General features: G+C 40.0%; 1 protein-coding gene across 1 annotated transcript in view; it reads left to right on the top strand.

Moving 5' to 3' along the window:
* Positions 1–18042, top strand: part of DPT (dermatopontin) — a 28282-nt gene extending 10240 nt beyond the window's left edge. Inside the window, exons 3-4 of the mRNA XM_039717921.1 lie at positions 10570–10677; positions 16692–18042. Of these exons, the coding sequence (XP_039573855.1) occupies positions 10570–10677; positions 16692–16758 (175 nt within the window). The 3' untranslated portion in view covers positions 16759–18042. The remainder of the gene's footprint in view (positions 1–10569; positions 10678–16691) is intronic.
* The last annotated feature ends 597 nt before the right edge of the window (positions 18043–18639 follow it).

Below are 18639 nucleotides of genomic sequence, written 5' to 3'. Positions count from 1 at the left end.
AGTGACATTTTCCTACTATAAATCCCGCACATTTACAGAAACATCTCTGTGCTACATATTTGTGCAACAATGACTTACAAGACTTAACATTTACCACTTACCTCAGAAAAAATATTAGTAGTGTTATAGGTAAAAATTGATCCAGTCAATTAGATCAAAAATAAAAATTAAATTTCTTCATGACCAATATACAGTCCTGACCACCAGCAATCAAAAAGTAGTGCCAACCCCGGGATCGGAGTGGGTGAATTATGATCCAGCCTCTATCACACCGAATCCCCCTGTTATAAGTTAAAATGAAAATATGCCCAATTATAATAAAAATATAAAAAGAATTTATTTTGCGACTGTAATACAGTCCGGACAGCCAACAATCAAACGTACAGCATAACACTCCCAGGGGGTAAGCTGGGTGAACGTGGAAAATGGTCTCTATCGCACCCAATCCCCCTCGTCCACATCGGCTACTCCGAGGCAGCGGTTCTTATACTCTTTAATTTGCCAGTGGCAGAGTCCCTTTTTTTCGTTCTGAGTTCTTCATATTCAATTTGGTTTCTTTCTTCGGTCTGGGCTGCACAAAGCCTTCGTCCGGGAATTGAATAATACACTTCCTCGATTTCCGATTTCCGGAATCTGGCATTTAGATGGCGGGTGTTGATGGCTCTGGTTATCTCAGATAGGTATCTTGTCCGGGCCATCATCTCTTGGGCGTCACTGGCCACATGCTTTCGTGAATGCCCATCTCCTGTGCAGCCAAGGTTTCCTTCCCGTGTAAATGTTGTGGTGCTTCTTTGTCCACCTGCCGCGGTTTCGCCATTCTGAGGATAAAAGATTCCTCCCTCTCCTTTCCCCTGTGTACCGTAGGTTCGTTTTTATATATATTGTAAAAATCATAGTCTTCTCTCTTAAAAACTACAAGTCTGTTTTATCATGGTTTTATGTCCATTCAATTACCAGCAAGAAAGGATGCCACTTTGTTTTCTGTCTGCTTATAATAAATTAGAGATACTTTTATACATATTCCTTTTATATAATTCTATCTGCATGAATTACTAACTATATCCATAACCCTCCTATTCACCACCAAGGCCTGGCACAGTTTGATTTTTATACTCTTTTTCTTGCCTGCAGCGGAGTCCCTTTGTCCCCTCCTGGAGTCCTCCATATTCATGCAGTGTCTATTCTCTGTCCTGTGCTAGACAAAGCCACATCCGGGCATTGATGTGTATCTGTCTCCAGTTCCCTGAATCCTTCATTCAGATGTATGTCCTTGATGGTCCTGTCTATCTGAGGTGGACATCTACATGGGCCATCATTGCTGGGCGTTTTCTCATTCATGCTATCAGGGAGTGCCCATCTCCTGTGCGGGCTAGGTTTTCTTAGTATGTTAATGATGCACCTGCTCCTCGGCTGTGAGTTGCCCTGTGTGGCAATCTCCCTCTCCCCTTTGCTGGCATAATCTTAAAGCTTTAATTTATATTACATTAATAATCTTCCATGTCCAGCATGAATTACCACCTTATTCATAACAGTAGTGCATATGACTATGCTTTCTCTCTCAAAAATGTTTAAAGATCAAAGTCAAAACGAGCTACTGATCATAAACCCAGAAGAAAAATGTGGTCTCAACAGAGCATCACAACTAGTACTGGCAACTTAATGGAGACTGTGAAAAAATGAGCTGCGCATCCCAAGCTTCCCAGTTTCTCTAAAACACACCATAGGTGTGGTTTCTCTAAATTAAAAACAAAGACAGGAGCAGATTTTGTAGAGGCAGCTTGTATTTCTCCTGTCCATTCTGTTCAAGAGAAGTCATCATTTTATGCTCCAGGGTTGCATTCAGCTTAAATTTAGCTATTTTCAGTGATAGAAAGAATAACCTGCCTACATTTAAGAAAAAAAATAAATAAAAAAGAAAGTAGAGGAAGAAAAAAGTAAACCTGTGCTTAACCCTTTTTTCCAGACCTCAGCTTTGAAGGAGGCTTCCTACTGAGATGCATACAAACTGTTTATGTGCCTGTTGGTCTTACTTGGCTCACTGGCTACTGGCCAAACACAACAGCACTGCCTTGCTCTTCATCCTTCAGTCTCCTTGCAGCCAGGAGGCAAATAAATGTTTTTATTATTATTATTTTTAATGCTTTTAAATTACAGGATCTCTGTAACAAAGTCTTTGAACATTCTTCTGAAATTTCTTCTCCTCCTTTCCAGCAGACTTTGGCTATGTATGTTCCCTACCTGATGGTTTATTTACACACCTGCCCAGGCTCTTCCCTCTGAGGGAAACTCACTCAGACTTTAAATCAGTTCTTTCAATCTCTTGTACTACTCTAATATTGCATACATTTTCAGAGAGACAACAGAAATCTCTGACTTTTTTTGTTATTGTTGACAGCTCTACTTCCCTCAGATGTTGTCTTGACAACTGGGAACAGCTTTGTGTCTGCTTTACAAGCTGGCATTCAGAGTAAGGCACATCCTGATGTAAATGTTTGGGGTTACTGGAGTCTTTAGTTTTAATCTCAGCTGCATACACACTCCTATACTGCCCTTCTATTTCCAACAGTGACAACACCATTTTTGTGCTTAGAAAGAAAGCCTTACGTAGTTCACCTGCGGTTCCATGCAGAAAAGGCAGCATTTCAAAAGCTGGTGAAGTGTTTTTCCCTGTAAGCAGGTAGAAATCCCATGTACTCATATTCTTCTGGGAGGAGAGAGCTGTAAAACTGGTAGGAAGCTGTGTCACCTGGCTTGTGAAAAGCTTCTGGTGTATAGTTTGTAATTATGGGTTCATTAAAAAAATTCTGCCTCTATAGTTAGCAAGGTGTATGTATATAAGCTCTTTCCACATGCAGTTATCTAAATTAGTATGTTAGGGTCTGGATGGACAGACAACTAGATGAGTTAAAATATAACAGTTTAACAGGCTCAGAGGGCAGTGGTTAAAGGGTGATATCCCACCTGGGTGCCTGTCCTGCTTAATATCTCTATCAATGACCTTGAGGAGGCAACAGAGCACATGCTGGCCAAGTTTGCATATGACACCAGACTTGGGGGTGCAGCTGACATGCCTGAGGGCAGGACTGCCAGTTCAGTGTGATGTAAAGAAAACTGCTTCTTCTATGAGGATCGATTTCCCATTGAGGCTCCTTGGAGGCTTTCAAGACTGAACCAAATAAAAGCTGAGCAGCCTGGTCTGACCCTGTGGTTGACCTTGTTTGGAGCAGAGGGCTGTCACAGAGACTTTTTGAAGTCCTTTTCCACCAGAACTATCCTGGGGTCCCACATAGGAGGACTTTTTTACTGGAGGACCCACACCATGCAGATGAAGTCTCTCCTCCAAAACAGTGGTCTCTTTTCTATCATCTGCTTGGAATGGTTTCTTTTCTGGTTCACTCTCTTTCCCTGCTTAGATGGTGTAGTAGGACTCTGGGCAAGTACTGGTTGTTATGGCAACATATAGCCAACATTAACTTCACCAGGGTAGTGTGAAACCCCATGTTTGGATTCACTTTTACTCATGAAGTCACAGACATGACTTGTCTGAGTTATTAAATTTCAGTGTACTGAAACCAAATTTCCTGTCTCCTAAGCTCAGGAGATCTCACTCACAACATAACTTTCATTAGCATTTCCAAATTATTGTCACAAGACTTTGTTCACACATCATGCTTCTGGTCTGTATCCCGCACTAGTTAACAGGCACTTGACAGGAAGAATATGTTTTCCAAACAAACTGCAAAGTAGTTCTGGGCTACCATGAGTAAGACCTCACATTGTATAGGCATGTGAGACACAACAAAAATGTGTGTGTATAGTGTATCATTATTTATTACAGTTTCTGCCCCAAAAAATAATAGTATTTGTTCTGTTCCAGGAACTTGTTGTAAATAAAGTAACCGTGGAGAATTGGCAATCAACATGCTGCTGACTCCTATTGTTTGGCTGGAGACGCTTATTTTCATGCAAAGGCATACAATATACTATTTCATTAGTATATGACTATGTGGAAAAGTAATACCAGGAAAGTATGCTATGATGGTGGTACTTTGTGGATCATACATTATATAGGAAAATCTATATTCAAAGAATATCCACACTGCACAATTTCTCAGCAGCCTTGACTTCTAATGTGCAATGTATCCTTAAGTATGAAACCAGATGTGGGCAGAAATGCATTTTTAAGAAAACTGACAATATTGAAGTGTGACAAAACTCTGTTTCAAATTAGCTCTCACCTTGGGTATTTGATTCCATCCTCTTCCAGTTGTCTCCATACAGGCCTCTCTGGTACATATAAAAGCAGTAAACCAGCTGATCCTCATGCATGGTTTCTCTTGTCTCTTCTGCTTCAGGACTACATTCTTCCTGAAATGAGATGACCCTACAATAAATAATGACAGGTTTTTCTTATGTGCATGAGCCATGCAACAGGTTTGTTAGAATTTGCCCTGGCTTTTACACCTAGAATATCCCCGTGTTTTTTGAAAACTGCTAGTATTTGTTGTAATACTAATTTATAACATCATCATGCTGAGTGAAACCAACGCTTTGCTTTCACTTTGCTTAAAAGAATGACTGAAGTCAAATACATGCAGAAGGACTTTATATGTTAGCAGATATATTCTTACTCTTTGAACCCAGTAGTTCTGTTTCACAGCTCATCCTCTCACCATTAATTCCCAGATTTCTTCTGCAGTAAGCTCATATTGAAAACAAATTAACTAATCTTTTCCAGACTCATAGTTTTGCACTTGCTTTTTAAGTTTTTTTACAAGTACTTAGCTTCCTTCTTCATCATGCCAAGACTTGTCATGGATTCTGCACATTTTTAACATACTGAAAATAATTAACATTCCTCACAGGAGGCAGAAAAGTTCCCTTTACTTTAGCTAGGGAATGCTACCACAGTAAAATAAACTGTGTGCTGATTTGCACCATAAAGGAAGCAAATCTATCATAAATGCAGAGACAGTGTCACTAAGTGGTCCCATTAGAGCTCCAATTTTTCTCTTTGCCAGGAAATGAAAGCTTGACTCCATACTCTGAAAAGCAAACACATGTCACAGAGTAGCCCCAAGTCTGCAGACTGTTTATGACTGTTTTCCTTCTCAAAACAATGAGCAGTTTAGATGACAGAACGTGTGTCTGGAGCTGTGGCTGCTCTCTGTCATGGTGACACTCTCCAGGCAACAATTACATTTTCCAAGAGTTATGGGGTTTAAAGCACTTATTTGTTTTCCTGGGTCAACCTGCCACACAAGACATATAGAAAATTATGTGATCCTATGCAGGTTTCTCAGAGATGACCAGTAGCAGAGGTACAAATCCAAGAGGTGAACTCAGAATAGATGTCGTGGAAACATGCAGCTCTAGACAACCCAATTCCCCTCCCCTCTTTTTCAATTTTTTAAAAGGTATTTAACTGTTGGGAGAAGTTGATTTTTTTTTTTTAATATTACCCATCAAATACAACCTTGCAGTTCAATCTGCAGAACCATCTTCCAGATACATTTTAGGAGAAACACATTTGATCTGACATTGGAAATCTGGCCAAGTTGTTTTGGACATATCTTTCTTGAGGATCAGGCACAAGTTGCCTTGAGCTCTCTGCTGCTGCATGTACCTGCAATGCACAAGCTCATGCAGGCCTGGAAGAACTCTGCTCCCATTGTGCCAGCCTCGAGCCTTGTGGCTCCTCAGCCCTGGAAGGGCTTGTGGTTTTCAGTGCAACACAGTGGGAACACAGCAGCAGTGATGTGTCTGTGTGAATCTATGGGCTCAGAGCCTGGAGCCTGAGCTCAATCCCAAAACACATGACATGGCCACACAAGAGAGCATCTCATCTCTAGAGGAGCTCCAGGACACCTCTAGTTCTCTGGCAGATTGGCAGTCTAGGATCTATACTCAGAGCAGTTGCTGGAATTTCTGTAGACAGCTTACTAAGACCTTCTTTGGCTTTTCAACATAGGATGCATTTTTTAAAGCAGATGACCTCTGTCTTCCAGCTGGAGGAAGAGTTGAAATTGATTAAAGAGTCATATAATTCCCATGTTCTTTGAATGTAACTTGCAGGCTTGTGGCTCTTGAACAAAATTTCTCCTTTAGGAAAGACATACTCTTGAAGCACTTGTAAACAACATCTGAAGGTAAGTGTATAAAGTAAGGAGTGTCAAAAGACATTCCTTGTCCTCAAATGTCAGAAAGTTAATGTTAAAGCTTATGTCTTCCTCTTAAAATGAAACAGCTCTTTCTTTTGGCTGTGGTATTGTTAGAGAAAGAGTTCAACCACAAAGAGGGAAATGAAGGTTAAAGAGAAGCCATTCATCTTGTCAGCACTATAGTTGCACAAGAAGTGAATAGCGTAAGATATTCCAAAACCATGTACTTATGATCAGGGAATAAATATATTCCACAACTGGAGCCAGAAACTGTTCTACCACTGACTATTTCTCATATTTGAAAAGACTAATTTCTTTTGTCTGCTTGGCATCTGAAAGCAAGGCATACCCACAGTTCTAATTTATTTCTCTAATCAGCAGGCTGTACATATTAAGGCCACTGGTGTGACTTGATCATCTTATTGGTAAATAATGGACTCATGATAACTATTTCTGAGGTCAATTGTTAAAAGAGTGCTACAGATCACTGTAGATTAGTACAAAACATTCTTCTCAGTGCTAAATGAGTAACTCTGTGTTTTCTATTAATCTCTACCATAGAAATTCTTCACAATGGAAAATAAACAACACAGCTGTTTTCAGATTAAAATAAAAACAACAGTAACCCTGAGAAAGATTTAATGCCTTTTATGAGTACATATGCTACCCTGAGCAAAATTTATAGGATTATAGTGAAATACATTAGAAAAATGTGTGGATGGTTGGAGCAATGTAACCACTGAAAAGATAAACCATTCCACATCAACCCCATTCTAGCTAAAAATGCCATTATGAAAATACCTTTTTCTGTCAACTTTTCCAGCTCACACACAGGCCAAACTACTTACACCCCTTATCACAAGATTTCCCTTCCCAGTCCTGAATACAGAATTACCTTCTTCTCTCTCGACAATGCCACTGGTGCTTCAAGTCTCCCAGACATCAGACACCCAGTATTATACAGAAGTAGATTTGAAAAGCTGAACCAGCATTCCTGTTTTCTGTATTTTCTTGCAAACAGATCATACAGACTGAAAAGTCTACCATCATCTCACATTACTCTTTTCTGCCCTACAAGTCCTTCCACAAACTTAACACCTGTGTGTATCTGGGTTTAACAAATAATTCCACTAAATGTACCCTGCTGGCCCCTCCCCCTCAGTGTTACAAATTACTCAGTGCCTAGAACCCAGAATTGCTATAACACACATCTTCTCACAGCTGCTTTGCCAGCCTCTTTCCTAGGGCCTCCTGTCACCTATTCCCTCAGGCACCACAGGCACCCTGGCTTGGTCATACAACACTCCAAACAGCAGCAGCAACTTTGGGCACTTGGCAATTCCCAGGCTTCTCACTGCTCCCCCTAGCCCAATCCTGTTTGCCATGAGTTCAATGCCAGAAGTGCTTACAGAGCGCTGTGAAGGTTACTGTGGATGGCTATTCCCACCTGAAAAGCCCATGGGCAGGCAAATCCTCACTAACTAAGGCAAAAAGTGTCTCACACTCATTTTGTGACTCCACTCGGGTACAAACCATACTTTGCCACACATGGCTCACAAATGCTATCATGTTTGTAAATAAATTATGTGTCTGTAGGGTCATAGTAGGTGATTCACAAGTTGATATGCACTTTGTATTCATTCATTAGTAACTAAAACATTTAACATTTTCAGTTACATATTTGATAATAAGAGTACAGACCAAGCTACAACAAAACCTGAGGGAACACTGTCCTGTGCCAGGCAGACCACTTTGGGAAGACCCTCATTCTCCCCTTCATGATGAGAAAACCACATACTGACTATCCCTATACATTAAACACAAGGGCATCTCTAACTGCAGACACATTTTGCGTTAATTACCCTCGGGATTCCAAAAATGGAGATAATAGAAAAGGAATGAGACATACCACACACTCCTGCTACATGGATGATCAATTCCATTTCATTCTAAAGGACACAGTGCAAGCCAGACAACCTTGAAATGCAGGGGCTTAGGGGAACAGTTTCAGAAATGAGTACAGCAATAATCAAAGAGAAATGAATTAGACAGACCACACAGACTTGTGAACTTGAACACTGCAGCAATTCTTCTCTCCAGAACAAAAGGAGTCACTAGGCATCTGCCTATGAAACAAGACACATTTCAGAGCAGCTCAAGTTCCCAAATAATTTCTTTTTGGTGATTGCATAGATTTGCTTTTTGAACATTTCTTAGTGGAGGAGCCTTAAGAGGCTGCATGGTAATGTGGAGAATGAGAGGGAGGGGAAGATGGCAGCAGTCTGAAAAGAGAAACTAAAGACTCCCACTGCACTTCAGAATTACACTGCATGCCTCTGCAAAAGGTCTGTGAGACCACAGCAATTCAGAAGTTTGTCATCAGATTTATTTTTCAACTGAGAGGCCCATGAAAGAAGTTCAAAGAACTGACTCTGTTCTGTTTCTGAGTAGAGGAAAAAGCAGCTTTTTAACCTTGTGTGGTGCACAGTCTCATCTGCCCAGCACACACTGCTGGTCAAGATTACAGAACAATTTCCTTGTTAAGTGCCAAACAGATGTTCTGAGACATATTTGGTAGAACATATAGAAACACATTTCTTAGTGGTTTGTCATAATAATAGCTAAACAAAAAGTGTCAAAACATGGCGTTGATGGGAGAATGCAAAATTAAATGCTGGTCCATAGCTGGTCTTCATTTTTAAAACCTTCTATGACCCTGAAGATGCACCATCAGACATTCAGGCTTCAAATTAGTAAACTAAATATTTAAACTAAATATGGGCACTTTCTTCTGGCTGAGTGGGCAGTGTTCATGGTTTCTTCTCTTTCTCCTAGTTTGCAGCATCTGTCTGGATGACCTGTGAAATACTGCTGTTATTTCTTACCAATGGCAGAGCACCTCAAGGACTTTGCATATCCATGTGTCCTTGGTCAGAACTCAGATAATAGACACTGTGACCAGGCCTGACTTTCTGCTTTCTAAACACACTTTGGGATGGGTGTCCTGGTATTGTAAGTCAGAATCTGTGTGATGATTTCCATGGCCAAAGGAAAGGAAGCATGAGAACAAGATATTTTCAAAGAAGTTGACTGATTAGCCTTGAGGCTCTTATAAGGTCATGGTTGAGTTTCATATGCAGACACATTTTTCATTTGTCAAGGAAAAATGATTTGATAGGAATGATGTTCTAACTGAATGATCTTTCAAAAGCTCAGTATGACCTGGAAAGCAACCTAATGGCCCAGAGTACCACAGTTTTCAGGTAAACTTTCCGCTTCTGAGTTCTCCAACAGTTATAGGTTTGGGCTCCAAATACACCGAAAGCACCTCATAAAAACTCAAACCCATCCCAAAAATTATATTCCTAGTGAGTAAAATATTTAAGCCTGTGCTTAGACTCCACTGATTTAACAAAATGTAAACATGCATGAGTACTGGCTGGAATGTGCTTCAATCACCTTCGAGCATCATTCAAGTACTACTGCTGGGCTGGATTAAGTCAGGAAAAGGTTGCCAAGGTTTCTGTAAATGTGTCTTAACTCTGTTAGTCTAAATAGAAGCTGGGCTGTTTATTTCCACAGGTTCAGCATCTCCCTCATGGGGGACCTGAGGTTTCTCTTGGCTGTTTCATTGTGAGGCTGACAACTCCAGTAGGAACACCCATGTAAAATGGTGTAATACAAAGAGTGCCAGGCTTCCATTCAGACTTCAAATACAATGTTGACAGAAAGTACTGGTCCAGCTTCCAGCCCTTCCTGAATCTGCTAATTATCTGTAAAATGAATTACAGTATTACGTGAGTATTTCCCAGGGAAGCAGCAATCATAATTTAGTTAATAATTGAAGAAACACTTTGCGGTCCTCTGATCAAATACACCACACAAATACTGTCCAGGCCCATATTTTTACATTATAAATTAGGCAGAGAGAGGAAAGAACAAAGAGCAATGGATTAATTGTTACAGTCACTTAATAAAATTAATACATGGATAAACGCTTAGAATCCTTTTATTTGGCAACATTTACTGCAGTCTACAGCTGCAAACCAAAGAGATTCACAAGACGAAAATTTGCTGGAGCAAATCCCTGCAATAAAGACATAAGTAGTAGATGAGTTTTATCTTCTTGTTCAGATGGGTTTTATCCCAGAGCTGCAGATGTATATACATATATTCCAATATTGCAGTTTGCTCTTAATTGTTCTAAGGGTCTGAATTTTATTCAAATAGTTACCTGAATTAGTTGCATAGAGGAGAAAGGCAGTCTTGTGAGACTGTATCTTGTAGTGCTGTGAAAAAACAAGAACTTTCAAAGAGGCAGGAGAAATCTACTAATTGAGTTGTAATCATTCAACTGGACTCTTCTATAAGACAGCAAATGATATTATCTTTTTTCTTTAATGTAAAGGTTAACTACAGAATATCCAGGACACTATGGCGAAGATATGGACATGATGATGTACACTTATGACTATTACATCCGTGGGGCAACCACAACTTTCTCTGCTGTGCACAGGTTTGCTTTTCACCTGTTTCATTAAAAATTTTAAAATGCCTGTCTTTTCTATTTCCCCCAAACAGTGCATGGCTACACACCCTCTGCTGTAGTACTCAGTATCACACTAGGAATTCTGAGGACTGAAGTTCACAGTACTTATGATTCATTGTCCAGAATGGTGCACCAGGAGCAGAGCATGCTAATGGGGATAATTTGTCATGTCCAACTGAGCAGTGAAAAATACAGCAGTGGTAGGTTGGGCTGAATCTGACCTTCACCAAATGCAACAGATCTTCTGTATACTTTCTCATCTACCTCTACTTGGACCATATTTCATTGACATCAGTAAAAACACCCTGTGCCTTCAGGGAATGAGGGACCTATTTTGGTCCAATTTTCTTTGCAGAGAAGCAGGGAATCTGCCAGTATGCAAAGTTTATACCGTACAAACTGTGATGTGAATGCTTTAAACTGCCCAATCTATTTCAGCACAATTTACAGATTCAAGCCACTCCAGGAATTCAGGCAGTGTACCTTGATCCCTTTCCAGAAAATGAGTTAACTACATTTTATTGATCAGTCCTGGTCATTTCTTGGCATTTGCTAGTCCTCTTGGGAGAGGCCCTATGTCTAGTGAAGTTGTAGTCATGCAAATGGATTCACAATTTTTCCATTCAGTTAAAAAGGAATGTTTCTCCCTTTTTACTATGCACAACTGTAAAGTTTTAGACTTTGGCTTTAACATAAATCCCACACTGTTGTCTGCCTAGGGCTACAGAGATCCTAACAGAGCAGGTTTAAGAAGAGTATAAGCAGTCACTGAAACCTGATTGTGGGAGAGGGATCCTGATTCTTTTAAGCTGCCCTCTAATACATCAATTGTGAGCTGTTTCTTTGCTGATGTCTTTTGCTAGGCACCTCAGTCCAGTATATTAAAGCATTTGTTATCAAGCAAAATACAGACAGCAAGGCAAGGTGTGCTGCACTGCTCTGCCAAGATGGGCTACATGAGAAGGGGAAGAGAAGAGAGAAGTGGGAGTTTAAAGACATCAATATTTCAAGCTGTCTCTAATAGCACACAAAGCAGCCAAAGTGCTTTTGTCACTGTAATGCTCTCAGCTTGCCAAAGTTCACCATAGGGAGCCCACAACTAAAACAAGGAGGCTTTTCCAGAATGACAGCACATTGTAAGACCACTGCAGGTCTATAACTATAATTTCCGGGCTAAAATACATTATCCTGTTTATTACCAAATGGAAGTTGTGTCTCCAAATTCTTCCTACAAGTAGAATAACATATTTCATAGATACTTGACTCAAGGGTATCTATTTATTGCTTTAGATAAAGAAATCACAAGGTCATAAGGGACAGCCCCGTTCTGGGCTTTTCATCTTAAATATTTCCCAGTGCTACCCTTAATCCTTGTTCCTCATGGTTGCAGCAGAGAGTAGGGGAAATAATGCAGACAGTGCATTCCCCTGCAGCTGGATTCCAGACTCTATCATATGTGGACCAGGGTAAAGTCTGGAATCACAAGGACAGGCCTGGAAAACAAAGCAGCCAGGGTAGCCTATGCCTCTGAGCAGATTGCTGTCTCTGGCTGCTGAGGGCAGCCTTCAGAATAGGGTTGCAGTGGGGTGACTGGTCAGGAGCAAAGGCAGTGTCATGGGAATGTACATTGGGAGTACAGGTCCCCACAGGACCACAGTGCCTGGAAGAGGAAGAAGTCACCAGCACACCTTTGTCCTATCTCTGCTCTGGTGGCAGTCATACACCTGCAATAGCAGGTTGAAACTACAGAGAAAATATTTCATAAATTGCAAAGTAGAAAAGTTTTCTGCACCAATGAAGCTGGTTCTCAGCTTTCAGAACAACCAGAAACAAATTGTGTTGCCAAGAGAATGAAGTGGAAAAAAAAAATCTTGCTAGGTCCAAATTCAGATTCAGGCTGTAACACTCCTCCTGAGCAGGATGAATCACAAAAGTCAGCAAATTTGTCATCTTTAATGATTTTTTGCCGTTCGTGAGGAAGAATAGGTGCAGAAAAAGGTCTTCTGAGTCTCAGCCTGACTGGAACATGAACATTTCCACTTGTTTTTGTGAACACTTTTTAATTCCTCTTCATTTTCAAGCACATTAAACTTGTGTCCTTATTATTTAGTTCATATGGACAATGTTCTTGAGCTAACAAGAGGCAAGAAAAAGCCTCAAAGGTATTTCAGTTAAAACCTTCCCAGTCACTTCAAACAGGTAGGTATTTTTAGACTTCTTCAATAAACTTGCAGAGATCATATTTTCCCTTCCTACTCCCTATGACATTGCATCAGTGAGGCCACTGTTGATACAAGGATATTTGAGACAGCGTGTGATGCTTGTGGCAAAGGACAGAGAAAATTTAGAATGATGCTATCCCCACCAACACTTCTGTAATCACTGTCAGTGAGTTTCCATGCCTGTGTAATAAATGAATGAAACAGTTATTGTTGATCATCAAACTGCTTTTTTGGGAAGAACAGACTTCAGAACTGGTTACTATTTATATTTTCCAGTCTTATTTTAAATAGGTCAAAAGGAGAAAACAACTGTCTATAAAGCAAGACAAAAGCAGCTGGAAAGAATTAGAAAAGGCCTGAAGTATCTCCAGGAGCCCATTCAGGAGTGTGGTGATAACACTGATGCAGACAGGATGACCTAAGGACATAAATAAGGGAACATTTGCAGGGAAGGGCAGTATCTGTGTCAGACAGACTGATACAGTCAAATTTCAGAGAAGGACATGGGCTATCTGAAGCAGGCTATAAACGACTGAAACTGCCCACATACACATGCACATTGCAAACCCTTGGCAAAAGAGCTTCCAAAATTAAACCCACAAACCAAACAACATAATACCTTCAGCGTGAGCTCTGAAACGTGCCAAGTGATGATGGTATGACTTTCTGGTGGAGCATTGTTAGGTAGCTGTGATCTTGTTGGGACACGCTCCTGAGTCCAGAGAGCACCACTGGAACACTCACAACCCAACCTGCAGCAAGTACCTTGGACAGGCAGGTGGGAATTACTAGGTGTTCTCGGTAAGAGCCACAGCTTGTCCTTTGATATGTTGTATAAAAATAGCACATGCAGACTGTCATAAGCTCCTTTCTTTTACTCTTCTCTGCTCCAATTGTTTGGGTCGTCTGGATAGCCAGTTACTTTTTAACTGCTCCCACATCATCACTGAAAAATAAATCAACAGCCAGATACCCCAACAGTAAAGTATGTTTGAAATGCCTAGACAAGCTGGACATCCACCAAGCTCAGCTGTGCTAAATTATAGGGTATTTAAGATCCCTAATATGTTTCATATGACTGATGAAAGAGGATTTTGTCAAACTCAATATGAATAGGAATTCATAGATTTTTTTTAACTGAACTGGAAACAGATTATTCAACAATATTTGGAGATAAATTTCTCCATACATCAAAAATTCAAATCTGACAGGACATGACAGCTGGAAAGCAAAAATGACAGTTCAATATTTATTCCCAAAGCCAAGGAAAATGCATTAATTTAGCAACTGGGAGGGGATGACACCTACAAACTGGTGTTAAGATCTGCAAAGGCAAGTTCAGTCTCCCTCTCGTGTACGCCTCACAAGGCAATTCCTGATGGCATCTGCATCCCCACTAGTAAACTTGTAAGAGATCTGCAAATTGAAACAGGCTGATAACTACTGAATTAAGCACACAATAGCAATAGTACAAAGTAACTGCCTGCATCCTGAGAAGCTAGGCATGTATGCTTGAGTTCACCAAGCTCAGCTGTGCTAAATTATAGGGTATTTAAGATCCCTAATATGTTTCATATGACTGATGAAAGAGGATTTTGTCAAACTCAATATGAATAGGAATTCATAGATTTTTTTTAACTGAACTGGAAACAGATTATTCAACAATATTTGGAGATAAATTTCTCCATACATCAAAAATTCAAATCTGACAGGACATGACAGCTGGAAAGCAAAAATGACAGTTCAATATTTATTCCCAAAGCCAAGGAAAATGCATTAATTTAGCAACTGGGAGGGGATGACACCTACAAACTGGTGTTAAGATCTGCAAAGGCAAGTTCAGATATATTCTAGTGTACGCCTCACAAGGCATCTGCATCCCCACTAGTAAACTTGTAAGAGATCTGCAAATTGAAACAGGCTGATAACTACTGAATTAAGCACACAATAGCAATAGTACAAAGTAACTGCCCTGCATCCTGAGAACTAGGCATGTATGCTTGAGTTCAAACAAAAGTAACAGGGGAAAAAAAAAAAATATTCCATAAATGCGTCAAGCATGTACATATATGCTAGTGTCTGCAAGTCCAAGCTGAAATGACAGCTTCAGAAATAATTCTGTCCCAGTTTTTTAAAGCATGTTTATAATTCAGGTGACTAAAATACATTTCTTTTAAAGAGCCTGACTTTTCATTTCACAATGTCCTATTTTAGAAAACCTACTTGATCTAAGATTTTGAGCTAAAAGTTTCTCTGACAATGGGTGCTATCTTAGCAGATGGATATAATCCTCCTTTCCACAAAGAAATCCTCTTTATTTTTTATATCTCTTGGTAACTTTGCGACCAAAAGAGTAATAACTGTCTCTGAAAATCATGCACATAGCCCAAATAAGGGATTCTTAAAATAAACCTAAAAATGAATTTTGCATTTCGTTAACCTTTGGTAACAGTTTTACAAGGAAATTACAATTTAAAACATCTAGGAAAGATCTAAAGAAAGCCAAAATACGTAACTGTTACATCATACTTGCTGATGAGCAAAACACAGACCCAGTTCCAAATGACACTCAGGATAAACTCGTAGCTTAACAGCACAGTAAATTTCCAATTAAAAAACCTCAGTTAATGAAAGCTACAATGAGATATTTTATACCTATAGGGTAGGTACAAAATGTATAACTACAGGGCTTAAGGGTCAAATTAGTCTTGTTCTAGGACAGAGCCACCCAGTCAATGACACCATTTAAGCACAGTTAATACCAAAATCTGCGCGCAGGGTTCTCAGCACATTCCCAAGAGGCAACAGTCTGGCACCAGTTTAAAGCAGGGGTCTTTAAATGCAAACTCCTATTAAATCACCCATTACCAGCATTACCCATCCTATGCCTCAGCTTTAGGACATCACTTTTAGCAGAATTCATGCTTTTAGAAACCTCTCGGAGGACTAGCCATTACCAATATAAATGACAACTGCCATCTGCAAGAACTGTAGTTTGGATTTAAATTCAAGTTAGCCAGTATCAAGCAGCCTAAATTCAACATTCTCTTCACAGCAGGACAGTATTTGATCCTCTGATCTCATGCCTATTGGTCAAAGGAAAATTTAATGCACAATATGCTACAGAGAAATATAAATTTGTAGCCTGTTGTAGCTATTGGACACTAAATCACTGGCCTCCACTGTTTAATCCCACTGCTGCAGTCAGGCTTCCTACTAACAATTAGGTTTCCTATTGCTCTCTTGAGAGAGAATACCAATCACAAACTGAGAAGAGCATAAACTCTCCTTACATTCATAAATGTTATTTTTCTTCAAATGTGATTTGATCAAGGATGAGAAATCAATATTTGCTGTTTGGATAACTCCCCTCTTAGACATAGCTTACAATCACCCAAGTACTTTTTACACATTACTGAACAATATATGACATGACAATAACTTTTGACAGAATTATCCTTTTCCTCTTGGTCACTGATTATAAGTCAATTCAGGACTGATCACCATCAGGATTCATTGTCTTCAGAGACCTACTTATTCAGAGAGCTGATTTTCTTATCTTGTAAAGGAGTGTAAGGGAATTGTAACTATCACACATATTTAATGTTCTTTTGGCTCTTGAAAAGACAGAGCACTCAGACGAAAGTCAGTTAATCGCAGACAGATGTTTTTCTTGCCTGGTATAAAGTTACTCTTAATTGTATAGCATCTTTTGCAGTTCTGGCTCACTAACACCTCTCTTGTCTCTCTTTCATGCAGGGATCGTCAGTGGAAATTTATTGTCTGCAGGATGACAGACTATGACTGCCCATTTCAAAATGTTTAAAAATATTGAGTGTACTCCACCTGGAAATGTTGGGGACAAACAGGGTGGGATAAAATTAGTGATTACAGGAGAAAATCAATTAGGCTCACAAAAATGTACCAAGACTCATCAGCTGTCTGCTGAAGACATAATTCTTTCCCTCTGGAGCTAATACATAAATTGCCAACCCACATGCTTGCAACAGGGAATTCAGAGGATTCTTTCAAGCTGCACTGACAGTTGTATCCCACAATTAAATTTGCTTATGACATACCTTTTTATGATACACAAATCTATGGCATATGCAGTTACCTTTCTTATATATACATGTAGCCATTCTCAACACATACAACTTCCTTTCACATAGCAGCTCTATAGAAATGGCTTCCCAGCACCATAGCCCCTCCAAATGAGGTGGAAACATACTATATGCTTGCCAACATGCACTAGACTTTCCTGTCTTCTATTTTGTACTTGGAACCAATCCAGAGACCCCAGCTGGAAGTGTGCAGAAAATGTCATTGGGAGGTGTCTGATGGCTGCATCTGGCACTACCTGTTACAGTCCTCAGCATAACTCCACTGCAACAAAGGTCTGCCCACACAGGAGAATTCCAGGTATTTACAACCAGAAGACATCAGTATCTGATAAAAAAGAGAGTAGATCCATCAATAAAAACAGAAGACTAACACAGCTCTACTGAGAGTCTCTTTTATATTGTCTTAATCTCTGATGACAAAACTAACCAAGAAGCCTGGTCTGGCCAAACTCAGTAGGTCACGCCATTCACGCTCAGTAAATACAGATATGACATTCTTCAGGAGTCTGAATTTGAGGTGGATTTGGTTTCCACTGTGAATGCCTGTACAACATACCTCTTCCCTTGGTAATACAATCTTGGCTTAAAATAGACAAAGTTAGTGACTTAGGTGACCTTAGTTCCTCCAGTTTGCAGATCCTATTGCCTACAAAGTATAAACTGACCATGTTTCAAAACTGCACAGCACTTGTGCATCTGCAGTCCAACAGCAAAGAATATTGATCTGTTTCAGAAAGATCTGAGGTAGGATTTTCACTCTTGAACAACACAGAATTCAGGGTTCAGTTTCTTAGTGGATGAATTCAATGGTGAACTTAGCAGTGGCTTTGGTGTTGCTGGCTCAAGGGCCATGATGACTCCACGTGCCAAATTTAGGCTGCAAAGCTTCATAGTAAACAGTGGTGTCTGCCAGTGAGTTTCCATATTCCAAGCATTTTTAGCATGTTTAGAAGAACACCCTTTTGTCCAATAAAGCAATGCTAGGATTTGCTTTGTTGTAGCCTTGTTCTTTATTGATTTTGCTTTCACCAGTGCCTTAGTTTGCACACAAACCCTCCATCACTCTGAGAAACCATAAAGGTTATTAGGGAATTCTGTGAGAGCCAGTTACTGAGATATTTAGGTGACAGCTTTGATAAGCTTAGGGAAGCTGGAGAAGCTTCATCACTGACTCTAGTCGACAGGCAAAGGAAGTCAAATAACTCTGAACAGTAGAGCACCAGAAGAGAAGGCACTCATGCCAGGGAATCAGTGGAAAAGGCTGTCACTAAAATTAGGCATAGGAGGATCATCCCCGATAATACTTGCTCTAGATGGAAGCCCATCTCCCACACAACTTTGTCTTGACTACTTAGGCTGCTCTTCATTCTGTTTGCACACCATAGGCTTATGAAGGCCTCTAATGGGACAGTAAAATATCATCTTAAGCTGGTTTAAATTTACAGAGCCACAGAAAAGAGCAGTTCTGGTCTCTTGTCCTGGAGCTCCAGTGTCATGTTGTCCTATGTCATAGAATCATTAAGGTTGGAAAAGACTTCCAAGATCATCGAGACCAACACCATAGCACTAAGTGCCATGCCCAG

Source organism: Passer montanus, unplaced genomic scaffold (genome assembly GCF_014805655.1).
Source record: "Passer montanus isolate IOZ18808 unplaced genomic scaffold, ASM1480565v1 scaffold39, whole genome shotgun sequence".
NCBI classification, from domain to species: Eukaryota; Metazoa; Chordata; class Aves; order Passeriformes; family Passeridae; genus Passer; species Passer montanus.
Note: the sequence above shows the minus strand (reverse complement) of the source record. Positions and strands in the feature narration are given on the sequence as shown.